Source organism: Anabrus simplex, chromosome 1 (genome assembly GCF_040414725.1).
Source record: "Anabrus simplex isolate iqAnaSimp1 chromosome 1, ASM4041472v1, whole genome shotgun sequence".
NCBI classification, from domain to species: Eukaryota; Metazoa; Arthropoda; class Insecta; order Orthoptera; family Tettigoniidae; genus Anabrus; species Anabrus simplex.
The window spans coordinates 730,399,663-730,419,104 of NC_090265.1; the positions used below are offsets into that span (position 1 = coordinate 730,399,663).

The following is a 19,442-nucleotide window of genomic DNA, read 5'->3' on the forward strand; positions in this document are numbered from 1 at the left end:
GGCAAATGCTGGGGCTGTACCTTAATTAAGGCCACGGCCGCTTCCTTCCAACTCCTAGGCCTTTCCTATCCCATCGTCGCCATAAGACCTACTATCTGTGTCGGTGCGACATAAAGCCCCTAGCAAAAAAAAAAAGATAACGAATAATTCCTTTGTTTATAAAACTTGACAAAATATTGCATTACTTCTACCTGCTGTAATTACATTTATATTAGCTTTTTTGTAAGTTTATACATTTTATTTGGGGGACCCAAAATTTTATATTGGCAGGCCGGCCCGTATTGCAATCGTTTGATGTACTCCTCTACGGTTTTGCCTTTACCTAAAGATCGTACAGTAGTTTCCTCAGGTTTAATTATTTGCTGCTAACTGCTGAAAGCTGTGTTGCTCCTAGTCCTCTTCGTCACGTGTGCGACTGTGCCGCCTGTACCAGTTGTCTCGGTCACGGGGAGGAGGGAGCGGGTAAATCTTATCTGCCTCCTCGCAGCAAGTTCAGCACTGATAAGGTGAACCTGCCATGAAGACTGCGTACTTCGAACCACGGTAAGTTATACGCGTCCTTGCGTGGATCATCTAAATCAGGGGTTTCCAATTTCTAAGGGCTCGAGGGCCATATTGGAAATTCATGTTCACGGGCCGTACTTGCATAATAGGCTAATTTTTCGTAAATTTCTGCATATAGTAGGCCTACAAAAATACCATTATGAAAAATAATATGTATAATTCAATTGAAATAAAGGTTTGATAATTTTAATTACTTAGGTAAAACATTATTTTACAATTGCACAAAAGAGTGAAATTTGGAGCCGCGCTGAGTGGCTCACATGGTTGAGGCGCTGGCCTTCTGAAGCCAGCTTGGCAGGTTCTGTTAGATCAATCCGAAGGTGCTCAAATACGTCAGCCTCGTGTCGACTGATTTACTGGCACGTAAAAGAACTCCCGCGCGACAAAATGCCGGCACCTCGGCGTCTCCGAAAAACATCAAAAGTAGTTAGTGGGACGTAAAAACCAATCATTATTATCTGAAATTCGAAGTTTAAATTAAAAAATGAAAATTAATCCATTCAGATCAAATTAATTTTTTAAAAGAGGAAAATAATATTAAAGAATGAACTAGTTCGGACTTGGGTGTATAACGAATATAAAAATTAATATATTTCTGAACGACCTATAAAATATTATTTTGTAACAATTCTTCACATTATTTATTAACATGCTCTCGCGGGCCGCATTAAATGGCTTCGCGGGCCACATGTGGCCCGCGGGCCGCCATTTGGAACCTCCTGATTTAAATCAATGTCCGGCTCCATGGCTAAATGGTTAGCGTGCTGGCCTTTGGCCACAGGGGTCCCGGGTTCGATTCCCGGCAGAGTCGGGAATTTTAACCTTAACTGGTTAATTTCACTGGCACGGGGGCTGGGTGTATGTGCCGTCTTCATCATCATGTCATCCTCATCACGACGCGCAGGTCGCCTACTGGTGTCAAATCAAAAGACCTGCACCTGGCAAGCCGAACTTGTCATCGGACACTCCCGGCACTAAAAGCCATTTCATTTCATCTAAATCAATATTTAACATAACGTGGCGGTTCTCGGATCGAGTACTGTCCATGTTTAATGACTTTCCGGTACTGATTTGGAATTGAATTGAAGAAGGGTCGAAATGCCCAAATGTAAAATCGGAGAAGAACACTACAGATGTAGAATTATATGCTAAGCTGTGGTAATACGTAAAAATCCTAACAATTTCAACAGGGACACTGGCTATAATGAAGTAATACGTGGTTGACAGCCGTTAAGGATTTACGTCGGTAATTCTCTTCCCTCTCCTTTCTATATTGTTATTTCGTTTCGGTGTTTTCCAAATTCGTGCGTTCTTCATCACCAGTTGGTTCATTCCAAGCTATGTGTAATGCCATACTTTCATCATGTGTGTAACATCTCATTTGGAGCTAAAGTTGTCGTCAGCTCCCGCTTAGAGCGCTGTGCCAGCCACCTGGTGACGAACGAGCGTACCACTACAACGGTAAAGCATTCATAAATTCAAACCCTCATTATTGTAGAAGTCTTCCTCGTGAAGAGTCGAGATTTTCTTCTGAAGACGTGGAGCAAAGTTCTCAGCGAAACATAAAGAGTTTCACCTTGTTTTCTTGACACGACATAAGCCTTAAAGTCCATATCATGTCTACAAGTACGGGCCGTGAAAGCATCAATGGTTACAAAACAAGATTAGTTTTATTACATTGTAACAAATTAGCAAAAAAAAAAAAAGAAGGTAAATATAAGCATATTAAGCAAGTGTATTTGCAAAGAAGAAAATAGTTCAGTACAAAACATATGAATGAAAACTGAGATATGTAATTACACTGTTGGAGTTCTGGCGAATACGGGATCGTTTTCCTCAAGTAATTTTCTCGTCACCTGTGATGCGGTTTATGCAACCAAGTTGCTGCTACTCCGTAGTTGTTAGATCTTACCGTCGTCGTATAGTTTTATAATGCTCATCATCATCATCATTAAAACGTTTCCATTCCCCTCCCTGAAGGGGTGAACGGGCCACCTAGTAATAACGCCTACTGGAGAGATGCGAGGTTTGGAAAAGGAGTTGGGAAGTGGGTAAACGGAGTGATGTAGAGAAAGGAAGAGGGGAGGTTCGGTCTCTGTGCTGTTTTTCTTTTATTTTTATTCTATATTTATATTTTAAAGGGTATAATATAAGTTTGGTACTGCAGCATTTACATTCAACTATAATGATTGTACCACGGCCGACTGGAGCCGTCGCTGCGTTCCTTGAAACGTTCTCGACAATCGATTGTGAAGCCCAGCATAACGCTGTAATTGGAAAGTTTCTCCAAAATACCGCTGGAGCGCTGTCCACCTAAGTCACTGACATTGATGCAAGTGTAATGGACTGATATAATTTGGAAACAATTCTCTAAACCCGTGGGTTAATAAGCAAATATCGAGCTCGATTAGTGGGTGTTACTATTATTATTATTATTATTATTATTATTATTATTATTATTATTACTTTGAAGTGTGGCTATGAATTTGTTTACGTCTATTATTATTTACGTAGTTATGTACGGATTTTAATTGGTATAAGTCGTGGTCGTATTATTTATTATTTGTGTGTTGTATGATCTGTCTTGTGTAACGAAACATGTGAGGTTATGTCACGACACGTCTGCTGTATGTATATTAATATGACTTCATTTAACGTAAGAACACGTAATTAATAGTAGTTAATAGTAAATATGGTGTATAAACACAATGTAATGTTGAATAATACAGGGTAATAATCCAGAACAACGAATCTTTGTCACTATTGTTGTATAGAACATTCTACGTACGTAGGTTAATGAAGACTCGAGAAATGACGAGAAAACATGTTGTATCATACTTTTCTAGAAGCCTGGCCAGACAAGGTATATGAAGGACCGTCCTGGGAATTGTTAGCGAGATTTCTTAGCGAAAGTTGCTAGTCGAATTCAGTGTGTGAACTCATGTTGTGATTTTGCTTTGTTGGTAGTTGCTTGACATGTTAATGTGGCAGTCTTCTTCTTCTCCTTCTTCGTAGCAGTGTTTTGTTCAACATAGCAGTTCAGTGTGTATATAATTTGTAAATTAAACAGTGTGCACAGTTGACAGCTCCTGTGTGCGTCTTTGTAGTTACGACAACATGAAGCTGTGTCCCGCAAATTATACCGTATTTCCAGTTTTATTTATACTGTTTTGCTGTCGTAAGTGTTGATAATGGGTGCGAAATGTGATGCATTGTTTGTTTGTTATTTAGTGTTATGCGCTAATTAGTTTCTTTTTGTATAGTGGAGTGATTTGGTTTTTTAAATTGTGTTTACAAATCTTTGCCGTAACATCTTCCTAAACAAGAATTCTCCTTTATGAGCTCATTTGATTTTGTGTGTTCCAGGACAGACGTCATGAGACTACTTATTTTTGTGGCAATCTTCAGCGTCTTTGTGGTGGCAGCAGGCAGGTAATGCAGCTCTTGTGCATTGTTAGACACTGTGCGGATAAGATTAGATTTTCTGTGAAGAACACAGAACAAAGTAGCTTTCTTCGCAGTAAAAGAAGAACAAATTATTACGCATCGAACGCTGTCTGTTATTGTTTGTTTGTCCAACCCTTGTCCCGTTCCTCTACGGGGTCGGGTATGAGGTGTATTGAATCTCTCGTGGCGGGTTTTTATGACTGAATGCCCTTCCTGACGTCAACCTCATCAGCGGAGTTAATAAGATGAAATGGATGACGTGATATATGGTAGTAGGAAGGGAGAGCGTGAAACCCGGTGCCGGCACATAGCCTACTCCTGACGAATAGCACTAAGGGGTCTGCTCAAGGCTTAACGTCTCCATACGACGGACGAATCACCATCAACAGCGTCATATGCCCTCACTCCATATGAACACCACGGAGAGGTTTGGAATTTAATCCAGGCTTTTGGCACGCAATCTGGTGATTACAAATTGTATACCACCACCTCCCCTACCCTGCCGGCGAACAATCTGATGGTGAAAATGTTTTTGACCACCGGGACTCGAACCGGCTAACCTCGGTATCAGAGCGTTTAGACTTCAACGCCTTAACGATCATGGCCACCAGGTGGCTACTGTCTGTCTGTTATATCGGTCTAATTTAATTCAGGAGAATTCACTTAGCACACACTTATACTTGAGAACTGATGACATCAGATCCCTAAATAGTGGCTATTTACAAAGTATCTTGTCATCTTCACATCAGGTAGTTCGGCTCGCTGGAATTACCTGGGAGGGGTGCCGATCCTGATTGACCGGCCTCACTTTCATTTGGCATCGCACGCTCGTCACCTCACACAACACTTGCCCGCAGACAGGCTGCGAACACACGATCTGTTAGCTCGACTCCCGACAAGCCCGTCATTCACACAATAATTAACGTAACTGCTCCACACAGTGAACTACTCAACACATACAACTAAACAGCAACAACATTACAGTGGAAACCAGCAGGACAATACTCCTCACAACAACAATCAACACTGCTCCAAATGTACTAAGGATAACTGTTCTACACACAGTACTCCACTCAGTACTCCAAAGCAACATTTACACACAATACTCAACTCAGTACTCCACGGCCGTACACACACAATACTCCACAGTAGGCCTATACAGTCAGTACTCCACAGCAGAAAATGAAATGGAAAGGCGTATGGCTTTTAGTGCCGGGAGTATCCGAGGACAAGTTCGGCTCGCCAGATGCAGGTCTTTTATTCGACGCACGTAGGCGACGTGCGCGTCGTTATGAGGATGGAATGATGAAGACGACACATACACCCAGCCCCCGTGCCAGCGAAATTAACCAATTAAGGTTAACATTCCCGATCCTGCCGGGAATCGAACCCGGGACCCCTGTGACCAAAGTCCAGCATGCTAATTATTTAGCCATGGAGCCGGGCTCCACAGCAGTACACACACAGTACTCCACTCAATACTCCACGGCAGTACACACTCAGTACTGCACAGCAGTACACACCCAGTACTCCACGCAATACTCCACAGCAGTACACACTCAGTACTCCACAGCAGTACACACCCAGTACTCCACGCAATACGCCACGGCAGTACACACCCAGTACTCCACGCAATACACCACACCCAGTACTCCACGCAATACTCCACAGCAGTACACACTCAGTACTCCACAGCAGTACACACACGGTACTCCATTCAATACTCCACGGCAGTACACACACAGTATTCCACTCAATACTCCACAGCAGTACACACACAGTACTCCACTCAATACTTCATAGCAGTACACACACAGTACTCCACTCAATACTTCACGGCAGTACACACCCAGTACTCCACAGCAGTACACACACGGTACTCCACAGCAGTACACACACGGTACTCCATTCAGTACTCCACAGCAGTACACACACGGTACTCCACAGCAGTACACACCCAGTACTCCACAGTAGTACACACACGGTACTCCACAGCAGTACACACCCAGTACTCCACAGCAGTACACACCCAGTACTCCACAGCAGTACACACACGGTACTCCATTCAATACTCCACAGCAGTACACACACGGTACTCCATTCAATACTCCACGGCAGTACACACACAGTATTCTACTCAATACTCCACAGTAGTACACACACAGTACTCCACTCAATACTCCATAGCAGTACACACACAGTACTCCACTCAATACTTCACGGCAGTACACACTCAGTACTCCACAGCAGTACACACCCAGTACTCCACGCAATACTCCACGGCAGTACACACTCAGTACTCCACAGCAGTACACACACGGTACTCCACTCAATACTCCACAGCAGTACACACACAGTACTCCACTCAATACTCCATAGCAGTACACACACAGTACTCCACTCAATACTTCACGGCAGTACACACTCAGTACTCCACAGCAGTACACACACGGTACTCCACTCAATACTCCACAGCAGTACACACACAGTACTCCACTCAATACTCCATAGCAGTACACACCCAGTACTCCACGCAATACTCCACGGCAGTACACACTCAGTACTCCACAGCAGTACACACACGGTACTCCACTCAATACTCCACAGCAGTACACACACAGTACTCCACTCAATACTCCATAGCAGTACACACCCAGTACTCCACGCAATACTCCACGGCAGTACACACTCAGTACTCCACAGCAGTACACACACGGTACTCCACAGCAGTACACACACGGTACTCCATTCAATAGTCCACGGCAGTACACACACAGTACTCCACAGCAGTGCACACCCAGTACTCCACAGCAGTACACACACGGTACTCCATTCAATACTCCACGGCAGTACACACACAGTATTCTACTCAATACTCCACAGCAGTACACACACAGTACTCCACTCAATACTCCATAGCAGTACACACACAGTACTCCACTCAGTACTTCACGGCAGTACACACTCAGTACTCCACAGCAGTACACACCCAGTACTCCACGCAATACTCCACGCAGTACACACTCAGTACTCCACAGCAGTACACACACGGTACTCCACAGCAGTACACACACGGTACTGCATTCAATACTCCACGGCAGTACACACACAGTACTCCACAGCAGTACACACACGGTACTCCACAACAGTACACACCCAGTACTCCACAGCAGTACACACACGGTACTCCATTCAGTACTCCACAGCAGTACATACACGGTACTCCACAGCAGTAAACACACAGTACTCCACTCAATACTCCACAGCAGTACACACACAGTACTCCACAGCAGTACACACACAGTACTCCACAGCAGTACACACACGGTACTCCATTCAGTACTCCACAGCAGTACACACACAGTACTCCACTCAATACTCCACAGCAGTACACACACAGTACTCCACTCAATACTCCACAGCAGTACACACTCAATACTCCACAGCAGTACACACACGGTACTCCATTCAGTACTCCACAGCAGTACACACACAGTACTCCACTCAATACTCCACAGCAGTACACACTCAATACTCCACAGCAGTACACACACAGTACTCCACAGCAGTACACACACAGTACTCCACTCAATACTCCACAGCAGTACACACACAGTACTCCACAGCAGTACACACACAGTACTCCACAGCAGTACACACACGGTACTCCATTCAGTACTCCACAGCAGTACACACACAGTACTCCACAGCAGTACACACGCGGTACTCCACAGCAGTACACACACAGTACTCCACTCAATACTCCACAGCAGTACACACCCAGTACTCCACGGCAGTACACACCCAGTACTCCACGGCAGTACACACTCAGTACTCCACAGCAGTACACACACGGTACTCCACAGCAGTACTCCGATCTCTGGAATATAGTTTCTGGAAGCTTTTTCTGCCTTAAAGTATCTATACGTATCCTTCCATTGTTCCCTAAAATTCATATGGTTGCAAATTATGGTTGCCATCATGTTTTACTTAGCTGACCTTACTGTGTCAATGATTATCCCACTGCCTACGTAGCTGAATGTTTCAACCCAGAGGCAGCGATAAGGACCTCGCAAACCCTGCGCGGCTGGGGACATGACTGTTTCTTAATTCAGTAGCTGAAGAGCTACGGCACACAACACAGTATTATTTGTATTACAGAGGGTTATTCCAAACTTAGGCTGTCGTAGTGCAGTGCTTCTTTCGTCAATGGGAGTGCGATAGTTATTTCTGAAAGAATGTGGGTTTCTCAACCTGTTCCAATAATAACCATCCCTTGTTGCCACTCACAACAGTCAATAAGGCTTTTGAAGTAATCAGCCAGTTCTGAGAACACAGTAGTCAGCGAAGATGCGATATCAAAGACATCTTCCTTTCCTAAACTCTAAATGCTGAAGTTTCGAACCTGTTTATGACTCACGGCAGTCAGTGTATCTAAGTAAGGCTACGACCGACAGACGGTTGAATTGTAATTTATTTTGTTCTAGGAACCAGATTATTTCTTAATATTGTGACGGTCAGCGTGTTTTGGTTACTGTAATTGAAATATATATTTCTTGTGTGTGTGTGTGTGTGTGTGTGTGTGTGTGTGTGTGTGTGTGTATGTGTATGTGTGTGTGTGTGTTCTTTCCATATAAGTGTATTATTTCAATTCCTTCGGATTTGAAAACTAAATTATTTATTATTATTATTATTATTATTATTATTATTATTATTATTATTATTATTATTATTATTATTATTATTATCATTATCGTTGCATCGTTGTTGTTCATTGTAATAATATACAACCCTGTACTACGAAATTAACTTGTAACTTTCCTTGTCAGGAAACTAAGGGCCAATTTTCAATTATTGCGGGGCCTCCGAGCTTCTTAGCGTCGCCACTGCTTCAACCATTATTTGTAGACAGAAACAGGTTACTGGAGGCGTGCACAGCCGAGTCAGCAATGTGCGGAAGTACAAGCCGACTGAGCGGAAGTGACCACCAGACACAGAAAGCTAAGCTAAACTATCTTCGGCAGCCGTTTAAACATTAATTGAAGGAGAGGCTTTTTTGTTGGTCCCTGTCGTGCAAAAGAAGAAAGAGAAAAACAGAATGAGGAGAAGATTCTGTATACGTGAAATTGGAGGATTAATTATGATGAATTCCATCATTTGATTTAAGCATTGCATGGAAATGAATTAAAAATTATGAAGCACCAAACTTATAAAACGTAGGGTAAAAATGTATACAAAAGCAATAAATGACACCTACAATCAGTTTCCAGAGATTAATTTATTTCTTGCTAATAGCTGTCCTTCGTGGTTATATTTCTTTAATAATTTGACAGACAAGTATATTTTTGTACCACAGCAATCAGTCTTTTATCCTTCCTCTGCCTTCCATGATAATTTTTTTTTTTTTTTTTTTTTTTTTTTTGCTAGTTGCTTTACGTCGCGCCGACACAGATAGGTCTTATGGCGACGATGGGACAGGGAAGAGCTGGGAGTGGGAAGGAAGCGGCCGTGGCCTTAATTAAGGTACAGCCCCAGCATTTGCCTGGTGTGAAAATGGGAAACCACGGAAAACCATTTTCAGGGCTGCCGACAGTGGGGTTCGAACCTACTATCTCCCGAATACTGGATACTGGCCGCACTTAAGCGACTGCAGCTATCGAGCTCGGTCCATGATAATTAACAAGCACAGAAACAATTAAGCAATATAATAAACAGCTTCTGTATTGAGGTAATTCACTGAAGCCACACACATTAAATGAATCTTTGCTAGATGCCGGGCAAAAAAAAAAGTGATTGTGCGCATGCGCGAAGCCAGCTTCAGCTATGAAAAACGCCCCTTTGGCGATCTGTAAAATTTAGCTTGGCATAGCTTAGGTTTAGCGTAGTTTAGCGTAGCTTTCTGTGTATGGTGGCTTTGACGCCCGTGGCGTAAGGATTTCCTCGTCCGCCTCTCACTCTTGTGTTGTTTCTTTCCAGCCCAGTCTGGACATGGACCTGTAAGGGCACTATCTGTGAGAAAGTGGACTTTGGCTCGAAGAATAGTAAACCCCTGAGTATGGAAGAGTGCAGTCTGTTTTGTGACCCCTATGGCAATGTGTGGCCGCGCCCCACGGGACACATCAAGCTCAGTAAAGGGAGGGTCGTAGAGATCAGGGCCGACCAGGTCTCTGTGCAGTACGAGGGCCCCTGTCAACTGGAACTTCGTATGGAGAGAATGATCAACGAGTTGGGGAAGATATTTCAGGGGCACTTACTGAAGATGGCTGAGGAAGAAACCAGCGACAAGGTGAGGGCAAAACCCATCTCTGTTCACTTGCGGATCAACGACACGAGCAAGGAGAGGATCGAGATGAGCACTAACGAGAGCTACGTGTTGAAGGTACAACAGACTGCTGATGGAAAGGTGAGTCTTTTACAACAAGCAACCTCTATTTCCTCTTCGATTGCTTTTAAGGGGAAACGTGCGCTACTTGGACATTATGTGAGTTAGAATCATTAAACTTTCCCCTTCTTCTTCTTCTTCTTCTCCTTATTAATCCGTTTACCCTCCAGGGTTGGCTTTTTTCTCGAACTCGGCGAGGAATCCCACCTCTACCGCCTCAAGGAAAGTGTCCCGGAGCGTGAGACTTTGGGTAGGGGGGATAAACGGGCAAGGAGGACCAGTATTTCGCCCAGGGCCTCACAGGGGCCTTGTACGAGGATGGGAAGATTGAAAGCGATAGAGAAGAAAAAGGGAAGGAAGCGGCCATGGCTTTAAATTACGTACCATTCCGGCATTTGCCTGGAGGAGAAGTGGGAAACCACGGAAAACCAGTTCAAGGATGACTGAGGAGGGAATCGAACCCCCTGTACTTAGTCGACCTCCCGAAACTGAGTGGACCCCTTTCCAGCCCTCGTACCACTTTTCAAATTTCGTGGCAAAGCCGGGAATCGAACCCGGACTTTCGGGGGTGGCAGCTAATCACACTAACCACTACACCACAGAGGCGGACGGAAGTTTCCACACTGATTTAAAATACATTATACTTAGCTACAAACATTAATCAGTTAATCCAGGTAAAATGTTTTTGAAAAAAAAAATACTTTTTCCAAGCTTGAATTTCTGTGATATTGATGTACCTACCTACCTTTGTCTCGGCAAGGCCGAGGTCCTGGACCTCACAATTCTTATAGTGATGATGAAATGCCTGCAGGGTTTTCATTTCATGCCTAATTCGTTTTAAAAAATAAATTAACTTTTCAATTTGGAAACATCACAAAAAACTGTAAAGTCAATAAAATAACATATTTTGTAATTCCCTTGCAGGAAAATGTGGCAAGCTTCATGAAAAAATAAAGTCTAGGAAATGACAGTTGAATTTCTCAACACGCAACCTCGCAAGTATCTCTCAAATCAAAACAAACTTTCGGCGGTGATCGCTACGCTTCACCAACCGGAAGTGTCCGGCTCCATGGCTAAATGGTTAGCGTGTTGGCCTTTGGTCACAGGGGTCCCGGGTTCGATTCCTGGCAGGGTCTGGAATTTTAACCATCATTGGTTAATTTCGCTGGCACGGGGGTTGGGTGCATGTGTTGAATTCATCACCATTTCATCCTCATCATGACGCGCAGGTCGCCTAAGGGAGTCAAATCGAAAGACCTGCACCTGGCGAGCCGAACATGTCCTTGGACACTCCCGGCACTAAAAGCCATATGCCATTTCATTTCATTACCAACCGGAAGTGACGCTTCACAGCCTTCTCCAGAGTGTGATACCATCAACTGCGTGACTTAACGCACGTAAAGAGTTCAGAGAAGATGCAAAAAAAAAAAAAAAAAAAAAAAAAAGGGGGGGGGGGCACGGCATCTGACTGCATGTGTTAGGAATTTAGTGCACTTAGATAATGAAATTAACTAAATCCTTTTGGTGCTAGACTCCCTACATAATAAGCCAGCAATTTCAGCAAAAGTAAATAATCGTTTTGAAGAATTTCGTACACGTGCCCCCATAAATGTTAACTCTACAGACGAATTTGAATAGTTTGTTCTTCAGAGAACTGTACTCGTAATAGCTAATTATTTCACCTTCTTACCTTAATGTTAAGCCAGTATTATTTCAGGTGATATATATATATTGCTAGTTGCTTTACGTCGCACCGACACAGATACGTCTTATGGCGACGGTGGGACAGGAAAGGGTTAGGAGTGGGAAGGAAGCGGCCGTGGCCTTAATTAAGGTACAGCCCCAGCATTTGCCTGGTGTGAAAACGGGAAAACACGGAAAACCATTTCAGGGCTGCCGACAGTGGAGTTCGAACCTACTATCTCCTGAATACTGGACACTGACCGCACTTAAGCGACTGCAGCTATCGAGCTCGGTCAGGTGGAATAGACGCTCGGACTAGTGAGATTTGATGCGAGCAACAGCGGAACTTGTTCGTCCGTATCTATCTATCTGTCTATCAGTGTTCTCATTCCCCTAACCTGAAGGGGTGCGACGGCCCACCTAGAGGGTTACGCCCTCTCTCTGGCCAAGAGATGCGGGTGGTTTGGCGAAGTGTGATGGAGCAAGGAGGTGGGTAAAGGATGTGAAGAAGGAGAAGATGAGAGGGGTTTGGCCTCTTGGCTAACGAATAACTTTATTTTATTTCGTTATCATTTACATGAGCTTTTGATTATTATTATTATTATAATTATTATTATTATTATTATTATTATTATTATTATTATTATTATTATTATTATTATTATTATTATTTATTTTCTTTAATTTGTACATGTGCAATTAAGGGTGGTAGATTGGGAAAGGTCAAGCCCCACAACACGGAAGTGCCTTTTATTATTTTTGCTTTCGTTTTGTTTTTTCTGCTCTACAGAACGGGCGTTGTTACCGAAAAATACTTATATTCCGATCTGGGGAAAAATAAAGTAGAAATAAAAAAATCATGACTGGATATGAAATAATTAAATAATACAAAGTAGGAAAAATCGATAGATGATCCTTCTGTAACTGGAAGAGCAATGGGAGTTTGCCGACGATGATGTGCTGGAGCTTGCTCCCCCCTTCACTGTTCTGTTTGCTGACTCGATGCTGCAGTGTTCACTGAAGAGAGTTAGGGGTGGAGGCGGAATGAGGGACATGGTTCAGACAAGTTTTTCCAATGGGGTGAAATGCAAGTGAGTATTTAGGCCAGAATATGAAGTTTGAAAGTGGACATTGAGGGTTTGGTTTTCGGCAGCTTGTAGGTGTATTAGGACGAGAGGATGGTGGTAGGGGTGAATATTGTAGAGGGCTATGGCAACGAATCGGATTAAATCCTCGACAGTAGGAAGTTGGAAAAGAGAGCGGCTAGGACTGGTAGGTGAATAAGCAACGCCCAAGGACACAGATAAAAATGAATACAGTGAAATGACAAAATCAACACAAAAGCACAAGACAAGGTGCAGGCTACTGAAGCAGAATGGCAAAATATTTGCCACATGGACAAGGGACTGCAAGATCTACTGTACGTCCGCATGCTCGTCAGCAACGAAAAAAAGATCGCACACCTCGAGAATAAACACGGACAGTAAACACTGCAGGTACTATATTCACACGAATTTATACTGATTTTAAATGGTAGAGGACATTTATAGGAGTAAGGAAATAATAAGTTATGTTGAGATCCAGTGTGATACTATAGAAAACTATAAATAAAAAACTAAGAATCAAGCTTTAAATTCGAAATTTAAATGTATCTGTATCAATGCACGAAGTGTTAGGAATAAGTTTGAGGATATTATGCTTATTATTGATGAGGTTACAGGACTTGACATTATAGTTATAACAGAAAATTGGCTATCAAATGAAGAAACATCCTATTATAACTTACCTAGCTTTGAAACTTATCATCTAGCTACAGAGGGTACTGGAGGGGGACTGTCAGTGTATGCATCAAGAAAATGGACAACCTAAGTCATTAAGATCATAAACAGTTATCACAGTATTCTCCAAATAGAAGTATTTGGCAAAACCAGAGATATAAAGTAATTTCATATTAAAACCCAAAACAGAGTAATACTACTAACTTGATGATAGACCTTGAACTTGTATTGTGCAATACACGAAAATCAAATTCAATGCTTATAGGAAACGATAATGTCGATTTTTTAAAGCACTATTTATAGGAACTATATATCTTTATCGAATTGTTAAAAATTTTACCCCTACAATACACGGCTACCGGTACCAATAAGAATAACACCCACACCCTCGACTTTAATTGATTATATAGGCCTACACTCAAACTTTGCCACTGCTGATTACTATTTATATAATGTAATAAGTGACTTTAGTGATCATAATATTCTAATTCTAGAAGTAACAACACAAATGAAATAGAGTATTCCATTCAGTAATGAGGCAAATATGCAAACGAACATGAAAATAAATTATACCAAGCTAAATTACTTTTCACAAAAAATACATATACAAACCTATTTACTGACGTGAACGAAGCATACGACCGACTCTGTACTTTTATTAGTGAGGGACTTACTGTAGCAAGTTCAAATATTGGGCAAAAGTCGCCACGAAGAGATACACATAAGCCATGAGTAACACAAACATTCCTAGAAGTGGTAAAAATATCCTAGACGCAAAAACTAGAGCAAAAAAACCCCTTCAACTAGAACAATCGCCGAGTACACCATATGCTGCAAGGACGTAATGAAAATGAAAATATTGCTAAAAAGGTCATATTATAATCATGTAATTAGAAAAGAGGATACTTTTAAAAGAAATGTGGAAGGCAGTGAACCAGATACTTGGTGGAACTAATAGTAAACAAAAAGTTATAGAACTTGTGTATGAAAATGTCCAACACACTTCTAGTCAAGATATTTGTAAAGTTATTAACACATTTTTCATTAATGTAGTTGAAAACGTGCTTAAAGATATTGGTCCATATAACTCATCTTTGCTATCTAATCATACGATCTGAAACTCTTTATACTTTAGGCCAACATATGTTAAGGAAGTTCCACAAATCATAGAATCACTAGCCAACAAGAATAACTACACAGATAACGGAATAAATAACATACTCCTAAAGAGGTGTGTAAATCATCTGGCTCCCTTGCTCACTGAGATAATTAATTTGTCATTACAAACAGGAGTAATACCAGAAATATGTAAAATTGCAAGAGTGGTACAATTTCATAATTAAGAAAGGAACACAGCCTGACCCCAGTAATTATAGGCCACTATATATAGTATCTTCACTAGCAAAAGTACTTGAAGTAATAATAAAAAACAAGTCTTGAATTTCGTAATAAAACACACTTCTACTTTAAATTTCAGAATGGCTTCCTAATCGAACATAGTACACTTTCAGTTGCTTTTGACATAGTGTCCCTTAAACAGAATACATTAGATAATAATAATATTTTTATAGATCTTGTAAAGGCATTTGACACAGTTAACCATATCCTACTACTTCATAAATTAGCAGATACAAGAATTAGAGGAATAGCCTTTGAGTGGTTTAAAAATAACTTAACTGATAGGAAGCAATATGTTAATATCAATGAAACTAAAGGGCCCATCTACAATATTAAACATGGTGTCCCACAAAGGTCAGTGCTGAGACCATTACTGTTTCTAATATTTATTAATGCTATAGGTTATCTTGAGTTCACTGGTAAGATATTCCTGTTTGCAGATGATCTATTTATATTTTATGACAGCAGTTGCGAACAAAAGATTATGGATTATATGCAAAAAGATCTAGACATACTAACATCATGGCTGAACAAAAATGATCTAGTAATAAGCACCTCAAAAACAAAATACATGATATTGCACAAACCAACACAAATTATCAATACCTGTAATGTAGTAAAATTTGGCAATGAGCCCATTGAAAGTTTAAAGCGGTTTTCATATTTAGGCCTGGCTTTAGACAATAACTTAAATTGGAATGAGCATATCTCAAATGTAAAGAAAAAAGAATTAGTGTAATTGGAATACTAAAAACATTGAAGGACTATGGAATAAACAACCAACACTTAAGAAATATATACACCTCCCTCATACATTCACACCTTATGTACATTAATATGGGGAAATTGTAGACAGGAAGCTGTAAAGGAACTAGAATTACTCCAAAAGAGAGCTTTAAAAATATGCATGGATATGATTTTCTAAAACCATCTGTGGAAGTTTTTCAGGAAACAAACATATTACCAGTACGATGCCAGATTAAATACTCTCAAGTTTTATTTATGCTCAGGTATAAAATAATATGATTTCTGTTAAAACAGAACTACGGTACAGCAAAGATATTCACACGCATAACACAAGATCAGCAAACCAGTTTTACAAAGATTCCATTAACACTACCAAATATGGTGTTAAAAGCATTTCCTATTCGGCAAGCACAGCCTTTAACTATCTACCTCCAAAATTGAAAAAAATCAATAAGTTGTACAGATTTAAAAATGAAGTACGCAGGTACTTCTTTGAACAGTATTTTGGAGAATAAATCGATAACCACTGTGTACCTATTTTGCCACCTAATTTTAGTTTATTTTGAATATCTCCTTTTTTCCATGTGAAATAATAATATTATGATGTAAATCAATATTTGTAAAACATTCCTTGTTATATGTATACCTTATCTGTTAACTGAAAGCTGCCAAGCTGTGATTGTAAAGGGCAGTCCATCCTTGAGCCACAAGCTCACTAGGACATTCTATAATTAATTAATTAATTAATTAATTAATTAATAAATAAATAAATAAATAAATAAAATAAAATAAATAAATAAATAAATAAATAAATAAATAAATAAATAAATAAATAAATAAATAAATAAATAAATAAATAAATAAATAAATAAATAAATTTACCTCGGGTGCAGCATCTAACGAACATAAAATGTGGAAGAGGACCCAAAATAAAATAAAGTGAAGAGGGCAAGATCTTAATTTAACATTCGACAAGTTACTAGGTCGAGGTGACCAAGGCTACCAAATAAGAGACGAAATAAAAGTTGAAATCAAAATATTTCCTTAAAGAATAACACATTTTATGAATGACACTTAAATAACAAGGTTCAGAATTTCTTGCAATGTATTGCAAAATAAGAAAAGTCGAGAACTAATAATTTAATGTTAAATTAATTCATTAAAGTAGGAGTTACATATCCAGTTTTAAAATAATTAAAAATTATTATGAACACACACTCAGATAGCAAGCTACTGTAATTCTTACAATGAATCGAAAAATAAGCAAAGTCGAGAACTGACATAAAAAATAATTAATGTTAAGAGGTTCCATTCCTTAAAAGATAATACTACTGGCCAGCCAGTTCAACTAAGTACGCTACAAGTAATCTGGTTAAATTGAAATTTGTTTCCAGTCCCCCTACACAAATGTTTGAACAATCCCAGAAACATGGTAATACACAAAATTCAAAATGTAACTACAACAGCAATTAAAACTACACGGATAAATAATTAAATGAAATGACGAATAAACTGCAGAAAATTCCCCAAGCAAGTTACAGACTACAAAGTGCAATGCCCAAATACATACACAACAATGAACACACAAGAAATGGCAATATGAGCACAAGACACAAAATTACTTACCTTGGGGGCAGTAGCATTAAATTTTCGATGTGGGTGGCCCAGAGCAATAAGGAATAAGAGGACAGGATCTTAAATTACTACCTGAGGGGTTGCCAGGTCACTATCGCTAACTACCAAATAAGAGAAGAAATTTTAAAAAATCAATAATTCAAGCTTTACTTAAAAAGTTAGGAAGGAAAAATTCATGGATGATACTTAAGTAAGATTTAAAATTTCTTGCAATATATTGAAAAACAAACACAATCGAGAACAAATAATTTAATGTTAAAATTAATTCTTTGAATAAGACATTAAATATCTATTTTTAAAATTATTAAAATTATGAGTGTACACTCAGATAGCAACCTAAAATAATTCTTACAATGTAACAAAATAAGCAAGTTGAAGAACTTACACCCAAAAATATTCTTTGTTAAATTCATTCAAATAGGAGACAAAATGTCTAAGTTTAAAATAATTAAACTTATGAACACACACTCAGATAACAAGCTACTGTAATTCTTACAACATATCGAAAAATAAGCGAAGTCTGCAGCTCGCATCAGAACCAATAAATGTCAAATGTTAAGCGGATCCATACATTAAGAGTTAATCACACCACTGGCCAGTAAGCTTAACTAGGTAGACTACAATTTATTAATCTGACTAAACTGAAATGTGTTTCCAGTCCCTGTACATAAACATTTCAATCACCCCAGAAACACGGTCACATACAAAATTCAAAATGCAACGACAGAAAAAATTCTACACGCATAAATAATTAAATGAACAGACAAGAGAACTGTAGGAAACCAAAAAATATATTCCCCAAATAAGTTACAAATACGAAGGGAAAACAATATTAAATTTCCACAATTAACTGAACAACGATACACACACTAAAGCCTACAGCTTCAAACCCAAGCTAACATAATTCATTAACAACTGGCAAAGCCAACTGAAATATAGCGTACAGGGAGATAAAATAAAATAAATGTGACGTAATAAAGAAAGAGAAAAAAGAAAATACGGACATGAATAGACTGAGGAGCGTAAACGGAAGTACCTTTAAGGAATGGGAGAAACAAATTTCAGTTCCCTACAACCACAATATTACAATAATAATGTACGGTAATTTTTATTTGTCATTTCGTCTATCAAATTTTAATAAAGGACCAAAATGCCGGTTATAAAATTTAAATTTAATACGGCAATGTGCGAATGAGACAGGAAATAAATAATCCCAGAAAGGAGTAAAAGAATGATTCCATCACGAAAATAAACTAGCACACAGCATCATTCAATACATTAATAGCAGTGCAATAGAGACCAGAAACATGAATCAGGAAAACTAGAAAGAAATCCACAAACCAAAATTAATAATAATAATAATAATAATAATAATAATAATAATAATAATAATAATAATAATAATAATAATAATAATCCCAACAACATGTAAAAAAAGTTAACACGGCGATATTCTCAATTAAATTAAACGAATGGAATAATTTAGTTCTCATAGGCGCATATACCGATTTCAGGAATTACCGTACCCCATTATCAATTACAATAGTATTGTTAAATTTTACAAAAGTCTTATTACATTTTAAAGCCTTGAGGATTCAAATTATATTATTAAATTGTCGGATGCACAAGAAACCTCAGTCTAATTTAATGAATAAACCGTCCCCGACAGGTCCATGAAAAGGTAGGCGTAATTTCAAATTACAGTTGCGAAGTTGGCTTGATACAATTCTGACAGCATTACCGAAATTTCCCACAATATTAATGTCAATGATAGCGTGTTACTCAGATTCTTCTTCTCCAAATAATCC

General features: G+C 39.5%; 1 protein-coding gene across 1 annotated transcript in view; it reads left to right on the forward strand.

Moving 5' to 3' along the window:
* The first annotated feature begins 437 nt into the window (after positions 1 to 437).
* The window catches only part of LOC136872725 (chitooligosaccharidolytic beta-N-acetylglucosaminidase), a 158,884-nt gene continuing 139,879 nt past the window's right edge, over positions 438 to 19,442 (forward strand). Inside the window, exons 1-3 of the mRNA XM_067146556.2 lie at positions 438 to 543; positions 3,931 to 3,996; positions 9,988 to 10,414. Coding sequence (XP_067002657.2) covers positions 518 to 543; positions 3,931 to 3,996; positions 9,988 to 10,414 — 519 coding nt within the window. The 5' untranslated portion in view covers positions 438 to 517. The remainder of the gene's footprint in view (positions 544 to 3,930; positions 3,997 to 9,987; positions 10,415 to 19,442) is intronic.